Genomic DNA, 26,044 nt, shown 5'->3' on the forward strand with positions numbered 1-26,044 from the left:
AGAAGGCCGCTGGTTCGAGTCCCGGTTGGGTCAGTTGGCATTTCTGTGTGGAGTTGGCATGTTCTCCCCGTGTTGGCGTGGGTTTCCTCCTGGGGCTCCGGTTTCCCCCACAGTCCAAACATATGCGCTATAGGGGAATTGATGAACTAAATCGGCTGTAGTGTATGAGTTTGTGAATGGGTGTTTCCTAGTACTGGGTTGCGGCTGGAAGGGTATCTGCTGTGTAAAACATATGCTGGAATAGTTTTCGGTTCACTCCGCTATGGCGACCTCTGATAAATAAGGGACTAAGCTGAAGGAAAACAAATGAATGAATGAAAAGGTCACAATTATAACTCAAAATGTTGTGATAAAATAGAAAAAAAAATATTTTTATTATATTTTTTAATTGTTTACAATTTTCCAAAAGTCCTTTTTTTGTCATGTAATAAAAACTTACAATGCCAGATTTTTAGAAGTCATTAAAAATAAAAATGGTACAAGTAAAAATGATGACTTTACATGTCAGGATGAAATTAAAAGACAATAATATGACAGTTCTGACTTGAAAAGTTGAAATAGTGAAATGTTAAATCATAATTATAATATAAAACCTACTTATTGAATAAAAAATTTTACATTAGTACTTAAAAAAAATGACATAAAAAGCCTATATTCAGACAACGGTCACAATTATGTGATACAAAGGTCTTATTCAGTCTTTCCAACCCACGCCAACATGGCGAGAACATGCAAACTCCACACAGAAATGCCAACTGACCAGCCTGGGCTCAAACCAGTGACCTTCTTGTAGTGAGGTGACAATGCCACGGTCTTAATCATAGTTAGGATATTTTAAATCTCATAACTGTAACTTAACATTAATTTTCCTTTTCCTTCAGCTTTATTTGTCAGGTGTCGCCACAGGGGAATGAACCGCCAACTATTCCAGCATATGTTTTATACAGCGAATGCCCTTCCAGCTGCAACCCAATACTAGGAAAACATAGCATATTTAATCATTTAAACATTGTTATATTGCCTACTTTCTATATCAGAATTATGATATTTAAAGAGCCCATATTATACATGAAATAAGGTCATATCTTGGTTGTAAGGGTCTCCAACAACAGTCTAATATGCATGCAAGGTCAAAAAACACTTTCATGGTCTTATAATCTGCATTTATTTTTACCTAATTATCCCAGCGACTCCTGTATGAATCGTCCAGTGATTCATTTGTTCCCAAACCCCTCCTTAGCGCGGAGCTAATCTGCGCTGATTGGACCGATGACAGTCTGTCGCGATTGGTCGACTGCCTTCAGTCAGAGAGGGAAATGGCCAATAGCTAATCAGCAATTTAAAAAGTAATCACAGTTCATACACGCTCGATAGTGTAGGCGTGGACTTTAGCTGCCACACTATGGCCAGTGGATAGTGCCACGGATAACCGAACGAAGGAGACAGTCGTGTACTCGCCATACCACACACACACAAAAACACACACACACCTCCGGATGACAACGCTCCCGCTTCAGCCCGCACCCGCCAGGTTTTAGCCTGAGAACCCGCTCCGTTTTCTGCCCGCCGCGCCCGGTCCCGCTAGAGCGGAGAACACAACCAAATATCACCCAGTATACAGTCCAGACAGCCAAGCTGTCTGGATAAAAACACACACACAGCACAAAGTACACAAAGCTCGTTCGTTCGTTCGCTTTCTCTCTCGCTCTCTCGCTCTCTCGCTCTCTCTCTCTCTCTCTCTCCCCGCGCCAGATTTCTGCGGCGCGGGAATACATGTCCGAATAAATCGCGGGAGCAGAACTCTAGCACGGAGCTCCATAAACAAACAGCACGCGTCGCGTTTTTAACGTGACTTTGCACGCGATAAGATAATATATCCAGTTAACCTGATACAGTACACGCGGTTACAAGTAACAAATCACAACTAAATACATTTGCAAGCTAGAGTAAACGAGGCAACAACTTTAACCGCACGTACTTACACTTGAGAAATGGAGGAAGAAACCCATCCTGACGTCCATCAGTTACTCTTTACTGATCCTTCCTTTAACAAACTCAGATGAAGTATTCTTTGTAGCATGTAGCTTCCAGAAGTTTCCAACTGCTTGGTTATAATGCTGAGGTTTCATCTTTGGGTAGAGACTCAATATATCCATCTGCTGTGTGACTTCAATCGACCGGCATGTTTGTGTGCGTGTGTTTGTGGGTGTGCGTGTGTTTGTGGGTGTGTGTGTGTCTGGGTTACTGCGTCAGAGGGCGGGGCCTCAGGTTTGAAATCTCCCGGGTTTGCGCGTGCACGTGAAAAACTTTGTTTCGTTCGTACGTCATGGCGAAACACCTAATGAGTCGGTATCAAGGCGACTCGTTTGAAGCACTATGATTCGACTCTTTTATAGATGAATCAACAGTTTTAAACACTGTATTCTTACAGATTTAAGCCTTAGCTGGATACTTCACTTCACTTAGAGCTGTGTTACACACTACATGGAGGGGAATTTTCAAAAACCCATAATATGGGCTCTTTAAATGTCACAATGTTTTTACAGTCAAAAACTGTTCAGTGAAAAGCTGTAATTATAATATAAAACACCATAATTATTGGATAACAAGTTTAAATAAAGTCTTTCAAAGATATTCAAACGTGTGTCAAAATGATGAGGTAAAAAGACTATATATAATTAGGAAGTTTTAATATTTGTGCTGGGTTGCAGCTGGAAGGGCATCCGGTGTGTAAAACATGCTGGAATAATTGGTGGTTCATTCTGCTGTGACAACCCCTGATGAATTAAGGGACTAAGCTGAAGGAAAATGAATGAATGAGCATTTTTTTATTTATATGTTTACATATTTTATTGTGAAAAAACAAACACTATATCAGTACGAATAGTTACATAGCATTATCTTGGTTGTGTTTTTTTTTTTTTTACAAAAGAGAATAAAAAAATTATATTTATAGCGCATATATATATATATATATATATATATATATATATATATATATATATATATATGTGTGTGTGTGTGTGTGTGTGTGTGTGTGTGTGTGTGTAAGGAGAAATATTATTAATAATGATAATAATAAAAGAGAAAAAGAAAAATGGAAACAAGAGTAATAAGTGTACAGAAAATTACAACCAAATATCACAATCAAATGTTCAGATACATTGTCAATGTTGAATGTGAATATTTACAAATAAACAGTATAAAAAAGTATTAGATAAAACAAACAGATTAAATTACTATGAAATAAATTAAAAAGGGAAGGATAGTGCCTCTATTAAATGGAAGGTAATGCCTTAAGAGTGTTAAAGTAAGTTATAAAACATTGCCACTTTTTAAAGAAATTAGTTTTCCCAGAGCATCTAACCTTTTCCAACTTAAGAAAATGCATTCATCTACAAGCCATTGGGATGTAGTTGGAGGCTTATTTGATTTCCAGTGAAGTAGAATACGACGCCTGGCTATTAGGGAGGTAAAGGCCAAAACATCAAGTTGTTTAGAATTGAATTGGGACTAAATCTTTGGAACCCCAAAAATGGCAACATCAGGGGATGGGTCTACATTTACCTGCAACACCTTGGACATAATTGTAAAATAATTAATCCAATAATTCTGTAACAGAGGGCACATAAAGAACATATAACTCAAATTACACCTTGGTGCATCACATCTGTCATCGATATTTTGAAAACTTTCAGAGAGCCTGCTTTTTGAGAAATGGACTCTATGAAAGACTTTAAATTGTACCAGACTAAGCTGAGCACAAATTGTACTAGAACGTATTCTCTGCAGCGCACCAAGCCACCATTCTTCCTCAAAACATATCCGCAATTCATTTTCCCAAGATTTTTTAATTCTAGTAAGAGAACCATCGTCCAAACTTAAAATGCACCCATAGATTTGAGAAATTTGTGATTTGTGTTGCGGGTTTAACTCCTCCCATACCTGTAGCTTAGGCAGAGGGCAGCCTGAGAATAGGTAGCTTTCTTTATTTTTAAAGTATTTTAATATGTCCTAAAAGTATTATATATATATATATATATATATATATATATATATATATATATATATATATATATATATATATATATATATATATATATATATATATATATATATATATATATATATACAGTTGAAGTCAGAATTATTAGCCCCCTTTTGATTTTTTTTTAAAATAATTCCCAAATGATGTTTAACAAAGCAGAGAAATGTTCACAGTATGTCTGATAATATTTTTTCTTCTGGAGAAAGTCTTATTTGTTTTATTTCGGCTAGAATAAAAGGAGTTTTAAATAAAAAAACAAAACAATTTTGGGACAAAATTATTAGCCCCTTTAAGCTAATTTTATTTTCTGATAATCTAAAGAGCAAACCATTGTTATTAAACCTTTAAATGTCACTTTAAACTGTACAGAAGTGTCTTAAAAAATATCAAGTAAAATACTATTTACTGTCATCATGACAAAGATAAAATAAATCCGTTATTAGAAACTGTATATATATATATATGTGTGTGTGTGTGTGTGTGTGTGTGTGTGTGTGTGTGTGTGTGTGTGTGTGTGTGTGTGTGTATTAGATAAATCTACAATAAATAAATAGGATTTAAAAATATAATAAGAATAAAAAGTTTTTATTCCTGTAAGTTTAAAGTTTTTTTTTCTAAAATTTTTTAGAGAATATACAGACGACGTTCATTCAGGTACACCCATGGTTAATCAATAATAAAGTTAAACATCAATACAATCCGTGTGAAAATTAAAAAGTCCGACTTGAATTGTGTCATTATACCATGTATATTTTCGTCAGGTCTTTTTGCGACCTGTTTTTTTTTTTTTTTTTTTTTTTTTGAGAAAACAATGTAGTCTACAGCACTGCAGTGATTAAATTAGTTAAACTTAAACCTAATCAGCTTATTGAATGTGTCGGAGCTCTTCGAGGACGTGTTAATTGATCGCTTTCTTGCATTTCTTTTTCAGTCTGGATCTGCAAACAGCTGAAGGTTTGCACACGGTTCACAGTCACAAGGCTCCAGATAAATCCGCTTTTTTCACTGAGCACCAAATATTACACTGATGCATGCTTTATATCACACAATAATGAGAATATGACATGCATTATAGCCTACTCTTATGAAACATTTACTATATTTAAAATTAAAATAACGCAGTTTTAACATTCACCACAGGAGATTCACGTTAAGTAAGTTTATTATGCGGAGACATTTGGAAATGCGCCGTCATTTAATGGATATAGAAGGTGGTGTTTTGTCCTCTAGGTTGTCTCCTGATGGGATGATCTTAAAGGTGATTTTGGGAAGAAAAGCGTGTCATGGTTTGATCAGAAGTGTTTGCACACGGTTCTCAGTCACAAGGCTTCAAATAACAGCGCTTTTGCACTGAGCCTTTAATATCAGCACTGGACCTGCGGGGACGCGCTCAGCATCGCTAATGCCCTTGTGTTAACCGTTTAATATCGCTATAGTGTGTTTTTAAAAGTTTACATATAATTAAATACCATCACAAGTGACATCATGTTCACGAAAAAACCTGAAAAGATCCATTTGGTGTCGGAAAACAGTGCAAAGATGTACACCATCATGTCAGAAAGGTAAACAGACTGTTTCTTTATTCCATGCTAATTGTGATTTAGTAGTAATTCAGCACTATGTTGTTGATTGAACTGTTGTTAGATTTAGAGTGTTTTATTCATTGAAGGTACAATGAAAATTATGTTTTTTAACTCTTAATGTGTGGGGGTCTTAGTGGTGTGCAAACTTTGCACTGCGCCCTAAACGTCAACATCTGACTGCCTGCTAATTCATTTGACCGCTGTTTGCTAACACAACTTTAGCTAAACAATACACAACCGCAGGTTTAAAAACACAGACTCATTGATTGTTATGTTCATTAACGATATCATTCATTAGCCATGTAGTCTCAATGAATGAAACAATGACATTTTCATCTGAAACACGAATAATACAAAGGTAATAGTTTACAAAACCCATTAAACTTTAAGAGATGCGCACTAATGAGGGCACTGCGCTCCATCAGCTGTGAGTGAATGAGTGATGATGGAGGTGGAGGAGAAAATGACAAAATACAGGGAACATTTAGGCTATTTATTTATTAATACAAACCAAATATATGTTTTATTATCAGTTTATTATAGCTTTAGAAACTGACGTCTATGAGGTTTACAAATGACAATCATGGATTAAAAGTCAGGTGACGCGCCAGCTATTAGCTGTAAAAACACCACAAATCCTCAACAATCAACCGCACTTTTAAAACAAGCTGCAAAAAACACAACCTGTGTGTGTGTGTGTGTGTGTGTGTGTGTGTGTGTGTGTGTGTGTGTGTGTGTGTTTAAAGCAATTTTAAAAAGAAGCCCAAAGTTGACTTGAATCAATGAGTCAACTATGAATCGATTCGCGAGTCGCTTTGATTCATATGAATCGCTCTTTTCTAACCGAATCATTTAAGAAAAGAAATGCTTTGGTCGTTGCCTGTTATGTGATGTTTTGATTATTTTAAATGCTTTAATTTTTACATACTTCAGCATTGTTTTTTTTATACTTTAAAAGTCAAAATTAAAGTCAAGTTAATATTTTTAATAATAGTGTAGTAGCCAGTTTCCACTGTAAATCTAGGTAAAATTATGCTTTTAAAAGAGATGTTTGTGCGATTATTATGAAATTAATCATTTAAAATGTGACAATTAGGTCCTGTGATATACAAAGTGGTAATTTTGAAACTGAGAAAGGTAAAACAATGGTTAAACCTAATTTTTATGTAAGATTTTTGACATTTTTGGCACAATTTTCCAGTTAGTAAAGTTTTGAAGTTTGTTTCAGGGTCACAATTATAATCCTAAATTCATTGCAATATAAAAAGTTGAAATGATGATGAATTTAAAAGTCAAAATTGTGACACAAAGTTCAGATATGAGATGAAAAGCTGAAATCAGGACACATTAAGTTATAAATATAATATACAACAGAATTAATGCATAAAAATGTAAATAAAAAAATGCCAATAATCAGACATGGGTCAAAAAGGGAAAAAAACGACAGTCGGAGGTTTTACAACTAAGCAGGCCTGTGTCATAATTTAAACTTTCAAGGATATAATTTTGACATTATTTTATAGTTATTGCTTTGTCATGATTATCCAATATCAGAATTTTGATCTCATATGTAATAATTTAGATTTTCCAGTTTATAATTATGAAATTAAGTTTTTTAAATCTACATATTAGTAACATATTTAAAAATCTAAATTTTCATCTCTCATTATGCCTGATGTTTTAATTTTTCCTCAAACAAATCTATTCAAATTCACTGTCTAAATAGGCTACTCCGTTTTTAAACAACAATGTATTACTGCATACTCACATTATGCTATCCGAACCGTGCCCAGCACCTTCAGCAGACCTCCTCATTCCTGCAGCACGAGGGCTTTATGATTGTTTATGAGCGCCAAAAGTGGCGGATCTGTTCGGCGAAATATCTGACTGCGTGTCACTGCATATCAAACGACTAGAGAAATCTCCACTGTGCTGAGCGAGAGCGCTTCTCACTGAACATCGATGCAGCATCGATGACGTAAGCGTGCCCAGGCCCGATTGTAATGTGAGTGCGGGCCGTCGGGGGAGACGGGAGGGGGGACCAGCATACTTTTCCCGGTTCAAGGCAACTGTACATAGTGTGAGTGCGGCCTCAGTGTGGGGCGGCACGGTGGCTCAGTGGTTAGCACAGTCGCCACACAGTAAGAAGGTCGCTGGTTCGAGTCCTGGCTGGACCAGTTGGCATTTCTTTGTGGAGTTTGTTGGCGTGGGTTTCCTCCAGGTGCTCCAGCTTCCCCCACAGTCCAAACACATGTGCAATAGGGGTGAATGTGAGAGTGTATGGGTGTTTCCCAGTGCTGGGTTGCGGCTGGAAGGGCATCCGCTGTGTTACACATAGGCTGGAATTGTTGACAGTTCATTCCGCTGAGGCTACCCCTGATAAATAAGGACTAAGCTGAAGGAAAATGAAAGAACGTGTTAGTGTGGAAACGGCTTAAAGTCCGCATGAACCAGAAGCTGTAACCATTTTTTTTTCCATATTGTAATGCAGTCGCTAGAGAAACAGAATATTAAATGAGAAAACAGTGGGCGTGGCTGATTTTTTTTACTGCGAGCTGATTGGATGTCATTCAGAAAGATGGGGAAAAGGGTTTGGGGAGAGTTATTACAGCCTAACAGACTCCTCCTGTTCACTATTTCGGTTTGTTGTCAATACTGACAGCTGAAGGGGCGTGGTTAGCACAGTTAGCCATGCCCAATACCAAAAGCCCGGGGCCAGTGTGAGAGATGTTTGGGACAGTAAAGAGAATCGTAACTGGCCCGATCAGGCCAGGGCTGCCTTGTCACAAAATTTTTTATTTGCCTGTGACTATTTGTCAATTGCGTGCAAATACAATCTTAGAATCAAGAAACAATTTGTGCTTTTAAGTCTTTAAATGCTTCCTTTTCTGTGAAGTCGTAAACACCATATTGGTATATGGTATAAACATACCTTTTGGTTCCTTTTATCTGATTGGTTGTTGTGAGCACGTTATTTTTTTCCACAACCTGGTAAAAACCAGTACAGTGAAGAAACGGCGACATGACAGCAACATCAAATTATGAGGCTAAAAGGAAACGTCTGTTTCTAACGTTGTGGAAACAGATATTTACATGGGTACAACCAGCCTGATCTCACGAGGAAACGTAAGTATTTTACGTTTTGTCAGTTTAGTGGCTAATTCGTACAAGTTCAGTCGTACGAAAATGTGCGATTTTAAAAAGGAGGCGTGGCACCAAACCCCTAAACCCAACCGTCACTCGGGGATGAGCAAATCGTACTAAATAGTACAAATTAGATCGTACGAATTCATACGAATACGCCACTAAATCAAAAAGTTACGAAATACCGTGAGATTGCGTTGGCACAACACGATGACAAAAACGAAGTAATGTTTTGCATAGTTTTTTTAACGTTTTTTAAGTCTGCCACCTTTTGTTTTGCAATAAAATACCTGCACATTTTCCATACTGCTGTATTTTACTGCTAAATATTTTAACATTTTAAAAATATTTTAATTCTAGATTCACAGACATTATTTTTGACACATTATTTAAAATATGTGGCTATTATTTATTTAATTATTTTGGTTGGGCCAGTGAAAATTTTGATAGGGCAAGTAAAAATCTGAAACGCTGGTCCAGTCGAGCCAGTGGAAATTGTCCTTAGCGTTGAACCCTCATGGTTCGTTTGTATTTCATCTGTACTTTAAGACTCACTTCTGCAAGAGAAGAGCTGTTGGTTTTCTGATATTAATATCTGTATTTCTGCATCTTCAGCATGCCTTCAGTTGATATGAAGGATGGTAAACACTGCCATGATAATAACCGTGCTCTGGAGGACCGAGAGCGGGAGAAGAAGATCGCCAAGAAGCGTCTGTACATCGTTTCTGCTGTGTGTCTGGTCTTTATGGTGGGAGAGATCTTAGGTTTGTGACCCTCAATGCTTTTTTAACTTTTTTGATGGTGAATAACTTATTCTAGGCTCATTCTGATTATGACTGCTATATACATTTCTGGAGAGAGCTAAATATTTCAAAGGCGGTACTTTTTTTTTGTAGTTTTTGTTTTCGCAAACTGTGTACTCTTTTTCAGATCTCAAATTTCTCTCATGAGTGCCATACACACCTGCAGTTCTCATGTAAATCCACCAGAGGCAGATGTAGAATGACGGATTTACTGACTGACCAACTAAACCCAACCGATAGTGTAAAGCAATCCAGAAAAACAAAAGGCCTCGCTTGATTTTTACCACGTCTTCCGATCTTACCGCATTCTCATCCTGTTATTTACTTGTTTATTTTATTTTTTGGCTTCTGTTTTTGTCTTGCCTGCTTTCTGGAACCGTTTTTCACCGGACTCGAATCCCGTCATCGTGGTCAACACCTTGCTGCATCTCAAGTTTGCCAACATTCATGGCGAGCCACTGGACAACCCGGTAACAGCAGGAAAGCCGTCCACACGAAGGTAAGCGGTCAGCTGGTAGCGCGAAAAGGAACAGCATCATACTGCCCCATAGCGTTCGTTTTAAAAAGGAAATACAGCCATACGTACTTCTGGAAAATCTCCTATACGTTTTTAGAATGAGCCTGTGTAGGAATAACCTATGGATGTAAGTTCAGCATGCAAAATCACTAATCGGAATGAACAGTTGAATGCAAAATTATCCTGTGAAATCTGTATTATTTTTCCGATGTTTAACACATGTTTCTCAGTGTTTTCTATAACATTTTTTCTTCTTGAGAAAGTCTTATTTCGTTTGTTGGGAATGGGAATAAAAGTAGTATTATTATTTTTTGAATGATTTTTAGGGTAATATTATTAGTCCCCTCGGTTACGCCCCATTCACAAGGGTTGTCAGCGTCAACGCTTCCCATTCACTTTCAATGGGTGCATCAGGCGTTGCCTAACAGCATTGTGGATCCGTCTGCGCCGCTTCAGAGGAGTTGCTCGCTGCAGAAGTTGGGACTAGCTCAACTTTTCAAGCGCCGATGGAAGCGTCAGCGAATCAGATCGCTGTATGCAAATTCACCAGCTCAGATATTAGCCTATTGCTGACTGAATTTCATTGGCTGACGCTTCTATGACGATCGCTTCAGCCCCAACTTCAAACACGCCTTCAGTCAAGTGTTGACGCTGAAGCCCCGTGTGAATGTGGCGTTAGTCTTTGATTGTATACAGAACAAACCACTGTTGTCCAATAACTTGCCTAATTAACCTAGTTAAGCCTTTAAATGTCACTTTAAGCTGAATACTATTGTCTTGCAAAATAACTAGTAAAATTTCATGTACTGTCATCTTGGCAAAGATAAAATAAATTAGGTAAAAATATATACACTGTAAAAAATATTCATAAATTAGCAAATTTCTGTTTTTGGATTCATGTTTTTATTTCCCCCCATTTATTTCTGCTGTTCAATTGCTTTATTGGATCTTGCTCTTTCTTACAACAACTTTGAAAAGTTGAAAAATTTACTTTCTAAACCAATTTTAATACTGTACAGTGCTATATTGACTAAGTTGGTGTTATATATATATATATATATATATATATATATATATATATATATATACACTACAAAAATGTTCGGTTATTTTACAGATATATTTCTCTAGACATAATTTCTTCATTTTATTCATTTTCTTGTGGCTTAGGCCCTAATTTATCAGGGGTCGCCACAGTGGAATGAACCGCCAACATATCTTTTACGCAGCAGATGCTCTTCCAGTCTCAACCCACCACTGGGAAAGATCCATCCACTCTCACATTCACACACTCATACACTACGGCCAATTTAGTTGTGGGCTCATTCTGAAAACGTAGCCCTATATACATTTCTGGAGATCTTAAATTATGTAGCCGGAGGCAGGTATGGCTGCATTTCATCTTTAAAACGAACACAACATGGTGGTATGACGTCGTTCCTTTTCTCGCTTACCAGCTGACCGCTTACCTCCATGTGTACGACTCTTCCCGCTGTTACCAGTTTGTCCAGTAGCTCGCTATGTACATCGGTGGATTTGAGATGAAGAGAGGAGTTGACCACGACAACAGGGTTCGAGTCCAGTGAAGAATGGTTCCAGAAAGCGGGTAAGACAAAAACAGAAGCCAAAAAATGAAATAAACAAGTAAATAACAAGATGAGAATGTGGTAAAATCTGAAAATGTGGTAAAAATCAGACGAGAACTTTTCTTTTTCTGGATTGCTTTTGAAAACACTATCGGTTGGGTTTAGGCAAAGGGGTGATCGGGTCAGTCTGTGCTTTTGAAACATTATTGATTGGGTTTAGGGAAGGAGGAGGGTCAGTCAGTCAGTCAGTCAGTCAGTCAGTCAACAGCAGCCTCTAGTAGATTTATATGAGAACAGCAGGCGCGAATGCCACTAGCAAGAGAAATTTGAGATCTGAAAAAGCACACACAGCGCCCTCTGGTGGATTCGCAAACACAAAAACTGCAAAAAAAACATAGCTCCTGGGACGTATTTGGCGCTCTCCAGAAATGTATATAGAGATACGTTCTCAGAATGAGCCTGGGTTGCCATTATATTATGTCAAACTACTAAAATGTCAGTAAAAGTCACTTTGTTAACCTGTAGAGTTGAATTTTCATCATCAAAAGTTGACAGAGCAGAGATCGACATCCCATAATGCAATTCACAACCATAAAGAAATGGAAAACACCTATCTGAATGCGTGTCGTGCCACCCTCCTCTCATCTCTGTGTGTGTTTGTGTGTGTTCAGGAGGGTATTTTGCTGGCAGTCTGGCAGTGATGACGGACGCAGCTCATCTTCTAGTGGATCTCACCAGCTTCATCATCAGTCTGTGTTCGCTCTGGCTTTCCTCCAGACCTGCCACTCGTACTCTTAATTACGGCTGGCATCGAGCAGGTAAATCACTGTACTACATCACAGCAAAACTCTTGCATAGTAAAATCAACACTCATCGGTAACACTTTAGTTTAGGTCACAATACAAGCAATTAACAATTGGCTTATTACCTGCCATTATTAAGATATGAACTGTTCATTAGTAGTTATGGTTAAGTGAGAAGCAAAGACTAGATTTCATCTCAAAGTTATGACTTAAAAACATTTCTACGTGGCAGAATTCAGCGTCAATTGTATATTTAACTTAACATGCTTATAAGGATAAGGATCAAACAGAGCGCTGGATTAAATGGGTTTTACCTCCAATTGATTATAACAAAAGCTTCTTTAAGGTCAGCTTTTCTCTGTGTTCTGCATCCATTCATACGTTTGCTGGATAAATTATCAGTATTTACTTGTGGATGATAAAGTATAGCCTGGTAAATTCCATCAGGATGTATTTATTTTACAGAAATACTTCCTTCTCATAATGCACTGGAGGATGTTTCATTGCACATGTCAAATGTTATATATGTGTTTCAGTCAGGTGTATACGTGATGCTTGGTGAACTAACTCACACCACTGCTGGAAAATCTGAATATCTAAGTGTAACTGATTGTTTATTATGATTATTGAGGATTATTTTGCAATAATGATATTGCTTTGTGTAATAGTTATTCAGTTATTCATGTTCTGACTCAAATAATGCACTTACAGTTTTATAGCTGATAAAAGAATATATATAAAATGTTTATAATAATGAATTAAAAGATGAATATAAAAAAACAATAAATAAAAATAAATGTTTATAATTTTTTTTTTAAAAATACATTTGAAAATAAATATTTATAAAAGCACTTATATAAATACATACATAAAAAATAAAATAAAAAATTATTAAAACAAATTAATAAAACATTAAATAAAAAATATTTATAAAACATATTTATTTATTAATTTTATAAAATAAATATTTTTAAAAAATTATAAAAATACTTTTAAAAATGTAAAAAGTAAAAATATTTTAAAAAATACATTTAAAAAATAAATAGTTATAAAAAATAGTTATAAAAACGCATTTAACAATAATAAAATTATATTTATAAAACAATAAATAAAAAAATATTTTAAAAATACATTTGAAAATAAATAGTTATAAAGATATTTATAAAAAAAATATTTATAAAAGTGCATAAATATTTGTTTAGAAAAAATATAAAAAAATACTTACAAAACAATAAATACAAATATTTTTCATATATTTGTATTACAGAGAAATATTTATAAAAATGTATTTAAAAATAATCAAAATATTTATAAAACAATAAATTAAAAAATGATAAAAATATTTATAAAAATACATTTGAATATAAATATTTATAAAAATATATATAAAAATGCAGAAATAAAAAAAAAAATAATCCAAATAAATTTTTAAAACAATAAATACAAATAAATTATTATAAAAATATTTATAAAAATAAATTTCAAAATGAAAAAGAAAAGTAAAGTAAAGTAAAGTAAATCTATCTGAAAAATAAAAGATTTATCAATGGTTAATTTTGTGTCATTTATTTTTTAGAGCTCTTGCATCAATTATTTATAATAATTAAAATTAGTTAATTTTAGGTCATTTTATTCTTGCGGTAGCTGATGAAATAATCCTGGTTTTAAATGACTAAAATAAAACAAATGCAAAAAAGAAGAAGAATATAATTGGGTAATTTTGTGTCGTTTATTTCAGAAATCCTGGGTGCTCTCCTGTCCATCTTCACCATCTGGCTGGTGACCGGAGTGCTGGTGTATCTGGCTGTGGAGAGAATCATCAATGATAACTTCACTATTGAGGGCACAGTCATGCTCATCACCTCCGGCTGCGCTGTTCTGGCCAACATCATGTGAGACAAAACCCTCTCTGAGCACTATTTAAAGCCCCCGTCTATAATAACTAACTGTTTTAGGCTTTTTGGCATTTCAGTGAAGTCAATTGTATTGCTGTGAATGTGGTTCTCAGCTGGTTTGACCGTGGGACACACAGTTTTTGATGCGTTAAATTTTATTACTATCATTTGTTTTGTTAAATGTGAAAACTAAACATTTAATTCACAAAACCATTTGCTGTTTTGTAATACATTTAAAGATTTTATGCATGTTTTGAACAAATAACAATACTGAAAAAACAGTAGAAAATTATTTATGTATATATATATATATATATATATATATATATATATATATATATATATATATATATATATATATATATATATATATATATATATATATATATATATGTATGTATATATGAGCAATATCACACGAGTAGCAGTGCGATATGGCTGTATATCGGCACTGGTGGGAGTGCCTTAGTGCCCCCACCAGTGCCGATATACAGCCATATCGCACTACTACGGGTGTGATATTGCATTTATACAACAGTTTGACGGCATAATTGTGTATATAAAAACAAAATCAAGCATGGAGAGTCTCAAAAACCCTTTTGTATGAGGATCTACTTTCTTCTGCGTTGGATTCAAATCATAAGCTGACAGTTAAACAGCTGAGCAAGCATCTTTTAAACTTTAGATCTGTAGTGTCTGCTTTCTGCTGGCTGTATGTGGGCGGAGTAATACACAAAGGGTAAAGAGGCTGTACGGGTGCTGATATTACTTAAATATATCACGGCTATCAGCCAATCAGATTCAAGAACCATATATATATATATGCACACATGTATGTAGGTGTGTGTATCTATATAAAGATGACACGATGGCTCGATGGTTAGCACTGTCGCCTCACAGCAAAAAGGCTGCTGTTTTGAGTCCCGGGTGGGTCAGTTGGCGTTTCTGTGTGGAGTTTGCATGTTCTCCCCGTGTTGGCGTAGATTTCCTCCGGGTGCTCCGGTTTCCCCCACAGTCTAAATACATGCTGAACACATTGATGAACTAAATTGTCCGTAGTGTGTGAGTGTAAATGGGTGTGTATGGGGGCGTACCACATATGCTGGATAAGTTGCCGGTTCATTCCGCTGTGGCGACCCTTAACAAATATATATATCTATATATATATATATATATATATATATATATATATATATTGTTTATTTTTGTTTATTATATTGAACTGTCCCTTTAAAGTCCACATGAGCTAGAAGCTGTGACCGCTTTTTTTTACATTGTGACGCAGTTCCTAGAAAAACGTAATATTAAATGATAAAGTAGTGGGTGTGGCTTATTTTTTTCTACCGTGAGCTGATTGGATGTGTTCAAGTGGGCGTTTCATTCAGAAAGATGGGGAAAGATGGGGTGAAAGAAAAGGTTTTGAGGAGAGTTATTACAGCCTAACAGACTCCTCCTCACCTCCTCCGTTTCTGTTTGTTGTCAAAACTGACAGCCTGGAGGGGCGTGGTTAAATATGTTAGCCCCGCCCAATACCCCAGACAGACCTAATCTGATAAATGAACTCAAAACGAACAGATTTTCAGGGCAAACTATTTTTCTTTCTTAACGACCTGCACAGATGAATTATTCACCACTAGACTAGCAATGTGAGCTAACACAATCAATATGGACAGTTTTGATTTCATGTGGACTCTAAACGTGCTGTTTCTCTGTGCAGAATGGCTCTGACTCTGCATCAGTCTGGTCATGGACACAGTCACGGTGGTCTGAGCGCTGGACACGGACACAGCCATGATCACGGGAAAGAAAACGGACACAGCCATTCACACGGCAGCCATCATGATGTGGAGGAGCAAAGGCCTGGGAAAACTCAAGCCAATGCTAGTGTCCGGGCGGCGTTCGTGCATGTGATTGGAGATCTGCTGCAGAGCATCAGTGTGCTCGTCAGCGCGCTCATCATCTTTTTTAAGGTAATTCAAGAGTTCACATTTAGCTCACGATTTATACATAGCTTGTTTGGCGTGCTGTCTCGGGAGAGAGCCCTGAGCTCAAGGGATCCTCGGGCCCAGGGCTCCCCTCTTTTGAAGGGGAGATTCAGCTCAGTCGATCTCCAAACTTCCCCGCTGCTGAGGCCAAGGTGAGAGTAAGACATTAGAAAAAAGATTTAGGCCTATTTCATCTATAATATAGAGCAGATTTCGATGGTGGGAGGAACCCGGGGGAAACCCACGCAGGGAGAGAACATGCAAACTCCACACAGAAATACCAAACGGCCCAGCGAGGACCTGACATGATTGGTATTCTTGCTGAGAGGCAACAGTGCTAGTCACTGGGCCACCGTGCCACCCATCTGGATAAAGGTGGAAGAAGGGGAGTAGGAGGGGGGTTTCTTCCAGACGAAGATAGTTGTAGAAAGGAAATGAGGATATATATGAAGAGTTTCGTTGCAAAACGAGATTTATCCATTTTGAGAATTGTTGGTTGTTTGACATTATTATTTAAGACATCAACTGTCAAGTTCATTCACAATTTTTATACATGAAACTATTACTTGAGCTCAGTGAAGGCCATGAACACAATATTTTCAAATACAGGATATTTTTGGTTTAACTTTATGTCCATAAATAGGTCAAAAAGCATGTCAAAATGCAACATATTATTTAATTAACATTGTCAGACATCTTAAAGTGGTTAAAAAAACTATACATTATAAATAGATGGAATAATACAAAGATTAATTAATAATAATAAGATTCTGAGTTAAATTTGGCCAGAATGTACACAACATAACATAACTTTTTATTTTTTATTTTTTTGCAAAACACTATATATCCACCTTAAGAAAAGCGAGTGAATCAATGTTTTGTTTGATAAGTAAGATTAAGTTAGTTAGATAAACGACTTGTAGCTTGTTACAGAAAGAGTGAAGGGCAGCTCCTTCACACCGCTGATGAAAACCAAACCTGTATGATCAGAGCGGGCGGAGTCACAGTTCTCTGCTGCACATAGAGTCCGCGATACAAGCTCGTCTCGCCCTGTCATATTTAATGAATTATTTTACTGTAATAATAATAATAATAATAATAATAGCTTATTTATTGGTTGTTGTGAAAAAGCAAAACTGTTTATTTTTCTCCAGAACAACCTGTGCCCTTTATGTTCCCTTATAATAAATTAACAACAACAAGAATTAACGTGAGGTTTTAGGCTATAAATAATAGATGCAACCGCATAAATAAATCTTCAGATAGGCCACTCAGCTACATGTAAGAAATTATTTAAAAAAATAAACTTACAAAGGACACTTAGAAATGTCCCCTTGCAGACAGGTATTTTGTGATGGGGAGGAGCGCAGGAAAAAAGGCACTCCCTGGCCTCCTCTTGACATCAGCGGAGACTCGTTTCCTGCTGCATTTGTGTATTGTTAACAGACGCAGGAGTATTATATTCTGGTCCACTTTTGTAGCGTTTTTATACATTTTTTGTGAAGTTGAAGGCTTCATCTTTTTCAACTTTGCTTTGCTAAATCAATGAGCAAACTCGGAGCACTTCACTGGCGGGGACTCTCTTCACAGGAGATGTTGAGCTTGCACTGCATCCTGAACATTCTATAACTGTTATATCGCACTTTGTAAAAGAAACGGTCTGGCGGATATCGCGTTTTGTGAAAAAAATAAATTTTGTTGTAGGCCTAAAATGTACATTCTTAAATGTTATTAATGGCAGCAATTCACACATTGATTAAGGTACATCTGAACAGTGATTTCCAATAATAAAATCCAAATGTCAAAAAATGGTGTTTATCGAGTTTTGCAACCAAACTCTTCATATATAGTGACTTAGGATCCTTTAATTAGACCATCATGATTAGATAATGTAGGCCAGCTGGGTCAATCATGAGCACGTGCTCCTCTTAAAATTAGTTTAAAATTAAACTTCACTTAACTCTAGTGTTCAGTGTGTGAATTACAGGGGGATTTGGGGAGGACTGACCCCCTTAATTAATGCTTGATCCCCCTGAAGGACGTCAAAACAACACTAGTTCTCTAAATAGTGAGAAATGGTTTGCTCTGATCTGTATGTTAAATACTGATATTAATAATTAAAACGGTAGATAATATAAACACATTTGACTACCCCTATAACGGTTCATACCATTGTGAATGCATAAAAATGATAATTAATAATCATAATAATAATCACAAATTCATTATAGATTGCCAAAAGATCAAAAGTAGTCCCTTAATATTTTTAGTTCAACATTGAAGCATATAATGATAACTTTAGATAAAGTTTACCATGATTATGCTAATGAACTAATTTCATTCATTCAGTTTTCTTTGACGTAGTCCCTTATTTATCAGGGGTTACCACAGGAGAATGAACCACCAACTATTCCAGTCTGTAATTTACACCGCCTGTGCCCTTCCAGCTGCAACTGGGAAACAACCATACACACTCACATTCTCACACACACACACTCTTGCCAATTTAGTTCATCCAGTTCCCCTGAAGCACATGTGTTTGGACTGTGGAGGAAACCGGAGCACCCGGAGGAAACCCACAGCAACACGGGGTGAACATGCAAACTCCACACGGAAATGCCAACTGACCCAGCTGGGATTTGAACCAGTGACCTTCTTGTTGTGAGGCGACAGTGCTGACCACTGAGCCACTGTGCTGCCGCTAATTAACTCTTTCTTTCTTTTACAGCCTGAATATAAAATTGCAGATCCTATTTGCACCTTCCTGTTTTCCTTGTTCGTCCTGGGAACCACATTCACCATCATGAGGGACATTGTTATCGTCTTGATGGAAGGTAAAAGGCTTTATTTGTTGTCTTTGCTTTTGTATTTAATCTCCAGAGTGGTCATTTAGTAAAGCTGATCATGTTGTCTTTCATGCAACAGGAAAGCTCAGATTTTAATATTTGTGTCTAATAATTTTAATTATTTATTTTTGTTAAGTTAAGAGGGTTAACATTTCTGTAAATGTACCAGAATTATCCCCATGAAACAATGAAGACTTTGCATATATTTTGAAAGAATAATGTTCTACACGCATCTTATGATATTCACTTTAAACAAAACTAACACAAAGGGAAAATGACAAAAGCGACATGATAAATGCACAATAACAAACAAAACTGCTGCTAATTAAAAGTATTAATATGAATCCTACATGCAAATCAAATCATTGGTACTTTATTTTGGCTTGAAGTAATATAAATAATGAGCATTCAAATGAAGACTTGTTTTTTTCTGAGCTAAAAGTGATTTTTATTTCAATTTCTCTGCATTTTTAAATGTTTTATTCGAGAGGAAAGTTCAGATCAATGTTTTTTGTCCAATAACTTACAGTAGCTTTTCATTTTAATTGGATCTGTTTATTTAACAAAGACATGGTATATTAATAAAACATTTCTGTAAATGTACCAGAATTATCTAAAGGTTATTTCTTTTATCTGTAGCCCCTGCAAATCACTTTAAAGAAAATTTAATCAAAGTATATGTCAAAACAAATTTACAATTACATACCACAATATTCATTCATTCAATTTCCTTCGGCAGCGGAATGAACCAACAACTATTCTGGCATATGTTTTACACAGCGGATGCCTTTCCATCTGCAACCCAGTACCCATACAAACATACACTATGGCCAATTTAGTTCACCAACTCCCCTATAGCGCATGTGTTTGGACTGTGGGGGAAACCGGAGCACTCGGAGTAAACCTACGCCGACATGGGGAGAACATGCAAACTCCACACAGAAATGCCAACTGACTCAGCCGGTACTCGAACCAGCGACCTTCTTGCTATGAGGCAACAGTGCTAACCACTGAGCCACAGTGTCGCCAAAAGTAAAATAAAAAATACCAAGTGGTCAAGAGACATACCAAGGCTATCAAGATTTACGATTTTAATGTTTTAACGTTGACATAACTGAGCAATATTTATCCATATCTTTAATTCAGCCATTTGCGGCAACTGGCAAGCAGTTATAATGTAATAAGCAGTATAATGTACATTCAGTTGCTGTTTTATTGGAGAATGAACCCTTCAGTCTTATACAACAGCTGCTATCAGAATCGCGTATTCCAGAAAGACGTGTAATAATCAGGATAATGTACATCATGCCGGTTGTTTTCTCTGAATAAATCCTTCAGTCTGCTGTTATTAACCCGATAAACCTCTCCGGCTTCATTCTGAACAACCAGCTGGATGTAAATGATCTCTTAAAACATTAACATATCTTGGACCATTGTAATTGGCCAATCAGAATCAGGTATTCCATAGAGCTGTGTAATAATTAACAGTAATGATAAATTTGATAATGATAGTATGCGTTTAAAGTAAAGTGTAGTTTTCTAAAAAAAAAAAAATGTGTATGCATTTTCTGAAATGTTAATTTTTTTCATGTGCATCTGAATTTCTTCTTCTCATTAAATCATATTTTGGATGATGTGCATGATAATTATGCACTTGTAATCCTCAGTGTTTCTCTTGCACAGGTACACCAGCCGGAGTGAACTATAATGAAGTGCGTCAGCTTCTGCTGGGAGTAAAGGGTGTTAAAGCCGTGCACAACCTGCACATCTGGGCCTTGACCATGAACCAGGCTGTGCTTTCTGCTCATGTGGCCACCGGTAATGCTTTTAATTACAATCATTTAGTACTATACAACAGTGTTTCTCAACCATGTTTCTGGAGGACCACCAGCACCGCATGTTTTGGATGTCTCCTTTGTCACACAAATTACTGGTCTTTCAGTCAATGCTAATGAGCTGATGATCTGAATGTGCAGAGCTGGTGGTCATCAAGGAACGTGGTTGAGAAACACTGCTATACAGCCTTTGAAATTGTCAGAAATATTCCCCAGAGCTATGACATAGTAACAGTCGATTTATTTCTTTTATATATTATTTATTATCATCATTCCTTTTGAGTACTATAGCATATTTCAAGTTACATATAATTATTAAACCTGTTTTAACCTTTTAATTGTCTTTTAATCATTTTAATTCATTGTTTTTATTTATTTCTTTAGCTTTTTTAAGCCTTCACTTTGAATTACCATTGTGTATGAAATTTGCTGTATAAATCAACTTGCCTTAATATGCAAAACATTACACTGTATAAATCACAGTACACTGTAACTCCCCTTCATACACACACCAATCCATGTTAATTAATAGTTTTACATTAATTTACACCAATTTATAGTGTGCAGGGGCATAGATTTAGCATGGAAGGAGGGGACACCAATATCCATCTATTGAAATTTTCCCTACCAATAATTTAATTCACTTAAAAAAAAAAAAAAATCACCTGGAGGAAACCCACACGAACACGGGGAGAACATGCAAGTCCAGAACATAGACTTGAACCATCAACCTTCTTGCTGTGAGGCCACAGTGCTAACTACTGAGCCATCGTGTTGTCCTAACTATTTTTTAATTACTATTTTTTTTGGATCATGATGACAGTACATAATATTTTTCAGTTTAACAGTCTGTTCATTTCTGACTCTTCAGATGAGACTGTGGATCCACAGGAGGTGCTTCGAGAAATGACCCAGGTCTGTTTTACCAAATACAGTTTTCATTCGGTCACCATTCAGCTGGAGCCGCAGGCCGATCAGAGACCCGACTGCAGCCTCTGTCAAGACCCCGCCAAGTGAAACACACACACACACACACTAAAGAGGGATAGTTCACCCAAAAATGAATATTTACTCACTATTTACTCTTCCTAATGTGGGTCCAACCCAAAAAAAGATTATTTGAATAATGCTGGAAACCAGTAGCCATTAACTTCCATTGTAGGAAAAAAATACTATTAAAAATACCATTGCCATGATTATTTATAAAAATACTATTGCCCCAGCGACTCGACCATGGATAAGCGGAGGAAAATGGATGGATGCAAGTCCCTAACTAGATTTCCATTCAAAGATGTGAATTAGATTTATGAGCAAAACTGGAATATTGCATGAAACAAAGCCGCGTTTCCTTCCAATGAGAAACAAAAGAGACCAAAATCATTATGTCCTGATAAACAGCAAATATCAGACAGAGAAATGTAGTTTATAGTGGTAGGAGAAGCCACTTGTATTTTTTCTCTCCAATAAATGAGTTGCGCCTTATAATAAATAGACGAAATGCAGCGAACACAGTGTGGTGGCCTTTTAGGGGTCTGAGATGCTCAACATAGGCTCATTTAGAAAACGTAGCCCTATATACATTTCTGGAGATCATGAATTATGTAGCCAGAGGAACATATTGTTGCATTTCAGCTTACAAACGCTACAGGGCGGTATGACGCTGTTCCTTTTCACACTTACCAGCTGACCGCTTACCTCCATGTGGACGGCTTTCCTGCTGTTACCAGTTTGTCCAGTGCCTCGTTGCATATGTCAGTGGACTTGATCTTGATGACTGGGTTTGAATCCAGCAGAAAACAGTCCCAGAAAGTATGTAAAACAAAAACAAAACCCTCAATAAAACAAGTCAATAACAGGGTGAGAATGTGGTAAAATCTGAAAACGTGGTAAAAACCAGGCGAGGGCTTTTCTTTTTCTGGATTGCTTTTGAAAACACGATCAATTGGGTTTAGGGAAGGAGGAGGGTAGGTCAGTTGATCAGTCAGACGACAGTGACCTCTGGTGGATTTACATGGAAAAGCAGGCATGAATGACATTCGAGAGAGAAATTTGAGATCTCAAAATGCGTACACAGCGGCCTCTGTTGGATTCGCGAAAACAAAACATGCAAAAATTGAAGCTCCTGGGACGTATTTGACGCTCTTCAGAAATGTGTATAGGGGTACTTTTTCAAAAAGAGCCTGGGCTGGAGATGCTCTTTTGAAGCGCAAACAGATGCTCAAGACAAGTTCTGGAGTGAATAATAATACAAGAAGAATAATACTAAAGCACTGTGATGGCGGACTGACGGAGTGCTGAAGCCTTTTACAATCAGAAAAATGACATTTCAGATATTTTACAATGCTGGAAACATGTAAAGCTGCAAACTTTATTAATGCAAAGACTCTGAACACACACGTTTATATCGGTGAAAAACTAAATCACATCACGCATACTGATGAAGAGCATGCACATTTAAATATTGTGTTTATTCATTTAATCTGTTTACATCATATGTCATGCACATTTTATCTTATCAAATAAACAGTTTATCCTACTCAGTTGTGCTCATACGTTTTTAATGCACATTTTTAAAATGCATGCACATCTTAGTGTTTCCATTAAATATTTGTATACAATATGAACAGTATTGTATTGAACAACAGGTAGATAAAAACAGCTAATGGCTACCAGTTTTTGGATTATTTTCTAAATATCTTCTTTTTTGTCTATGAGTGATGACACGATTTGAATTTTTGTGTGAACTACCCCTTAAAAGAAGAGCCCAAAGGGACAAAAGAGTCACAAAGCAGAGCATTTCGAGAGGATTATCATTGTGTTGGTCATGTTTTATAACTATATTTTTATTCTAGGAGGAGGACTTCTTAGACTTTGTATTATTTTGGGTTTTTTTTGTCACATTATTTAGTGTTTGGTTGCATTATTATCTTGAGAATGGGATATAAGTAGTATGCAAAATATTTTCATCTTAATTTCGGTAACACTTTACAATAAGGTTCATTAGTTAATGCATTTACTAACATGAACTAATCATGAACAACACATGTACAGCATTTATTAATCATAATTGAACATTTATTAATGCATTATTAACATCCAAGTCCATGCTTGTTAACATTAGTTAATGCACCGTTAACTAACAATGAACTATTTCAGATATTAAATACAGTACTAGATGTATTGTTCATTGTTTGTTCATGTTAGTAAATGCGTTAATTAACATTATTGAACCTTATTGTAAAGTGTGACCTTAATTTCCGCTATGGTTATGACAAAGCTGCTTGTTTTTAATCTCCTTGCATGAACAGACCTGCTATTCAGGGGAAAGAATGATTCGATTAAGATGTATTAATGATGAAAATGAACTATTTATTATAAATAATAGACATATAGATTTAAAGATTGATTTGTTTTTCTAAATGAGTGTTTTATTGGGATCTGTGTTATTATATGTGTGTGTTTGATCACATGACCTCTTCACTGAGAGTGATGCATTATTAAATATGGTAGAAGTACATGCAAAGTATTGTATTCAGAATTTCTGCCATGATTATGACACAGCAGCTTGTTTTTAATCTCTTATTATTAGCAGAATCATTAGTGAGGGCTAAAAATAATGTTTAATTGGGACCATCGATAACAATAAACAACCTTTATTTAAGTGTTACGATTAAAGTGAAACATGAAAATGAATGAAGAGTGTCAGTTCATGACTTTACATGCTCCGTCACATTTATTTGTACACATTTTTGACCAATCACATGTGCTTCAGATGAGTTTATGAATGCAGTACATTATGCTCAAACACTAAATTATTAGGTACACAAATATTATATGCAAGCACATTAATTAAGTACACAAAAACAATGTGCAGACACAAAATGATTATGGACACAAATGTTATGTACAAAAACAACAATTATAATGTACACAAATATATATATATATACAAACGTAATGTAATGTGTATTTATATAGCGCATTCATTGTGTATTGCCATACACCCAAAGCGCTTCACAATCATGAGGGGGGGGGGGGGGGGGTCTCTCCACACCACCACCAGCAGTGTGCAGCATCCACTTGGATGATGCGATGGCAGCCACAGGACAACGGTGCCAGTGCGCTCACCACACACCAGCTATTAGTGGAGTGGAGAGACAGTGATAGAGACAATTCAGTGGATGGGGATGATTAAGGCCATGAGGGCCGAGAGGGAATTTGGCCAGGACTAGGGGTTACACCTCTACTCTTTACCAGAAGTGTAATGGGATTATTAATGACCACAGAGAGTCAGTATTTGGTTTATCGTCTCATCCGATAGACGGCGCCCAGTGATAATAGAGTCCTCTTCACTTTTACCACAATTATTATATACACAAATATTATGTGCAAGCAACATTTATTATGTACACAGATATTATGTGCAAACGCAATTATTCTGTACACAAAAATATGTACAAGCACAAAATTACGTACACAAATATTGTTTAAACACAGCAATTTGGATGTGCACAAAAATAATGTACAAACAAAACAAGTATAACATTGGCCTATGTTTAATTTAAATGAACATCAATAGTCATTTTCACAATATCAAGAGTATATAGTAACAACAGTGTGTATTATACTCAATTATTAATCTAAGTAATTAGATACATTCAGTGTGTGAGTGTGTGAGTGATATATATATATATATATATATATATATATATATATATATATATATATATATATATATATATATATATATATATATATATATATATATATATATATGAGCAATATCACACGAGTAGCAGTGTGCTATGGCCGTCCGACTGGCCGGCTAAACGACCGAACCCAAGTGACGGTTTGCAAAAGCCGTCCAGAAAAAGAAAGCAAAAGCCCTCGTCTTTGATTTCGACCACGTTTTCGGATCCCGCCGTGTTCTCGCCCTTATTTTTCGGATTCTGTTTTTCATCTTAGATTAGATTAGATTAGATTCAACTTTATTGTCATT

General features: G+C 36.1%; 1 protein-coding gene across 2 annotated transcripts; it reads left to right on the plus strand.

Annotated features, from left to right (window-relative positions):
* Positions 1–5,408: 5,408 nt before the first annotated feature.
* slc30a8 (solute carrier family 30 member 8) lies at positions 5,409–24,738 on the plus strand. Of its 2 annotated transcripts, XR_015945506.1 has the most exons (9): positions 5,409–5,610; positions 9,391–9,539; positions 12,353–12,499; positions 14,223–14,376; positions 16,097–16,349; positions 19,093–19,198; positions 20,894–21,028; positions 21,917–24,048; positions 24,250–24,738. XR_015945506.1 is itself a non-coding variant. In XM_088651556.1 (8 exons), the coding sequence occupies exons 1-8, from the start codon at positions 5,534–5,536 to the stop codon at positions 22,060–22,062; spliced, it is 1,167 nt and encodes a 388-aa protein (XP_088507682.1). In that variant the 5' UTR covers positions 5,409–5,533; the 3' UTR covers positions 22,063–24,738. The 2 variants fall into 2 exon arrangements, 1 of the variants encoding a protein (XP_088507682.1); XM_088651556.1 differs by having other exon boundaries at positions 21,917–24,738.
* The last annotated feature ends 1,306 nt before the right edge of the window (positions 24,739–26,044 follow it).

The sequence above is a fragment of the Danio rerio genome, chromosome 19, assembly GCF_052040795.2.
Source record: "Danio rerio strain M-AB ecotype USA chromosome 19, GRCz13ab, whole genome shotgun sequence".
Classification (NCBI taxonomy): domain Eukaryota; kingdom Metazoa; phylum Chordata; class Actinopteri; order Cypriniformes; family Danionidae; genus Danio; species Danio rerio.

What these genes read in the sequence shown, in the direction of transcription:
- slc30a8 (XM_088651556.1), top strand. Translation starts at nt 5,534, where the DNA reads ATGTTCACGAAAAAACCTGAAAAGATCCATTTGGTGTCGGAAAACAGT. An exon ending in GCTGTTCTGGCCAACATCAT is followed by an intron (nt 14,377 to 16,096) that starts GTGAGACAAAAC and finishes TTCTCTGTGCAG; the next exon opens with AATGGCTCTGACTCTGCATC. An exon ending in TTCTGCTCATGTGGCCACCG is followed by an intron (nt 21,029 to 21,916) that starts GTAATGCTTTTA and finishes CTGACTCTTCAG; the next exon opens with ATGAGACTGTGGATCCACAG.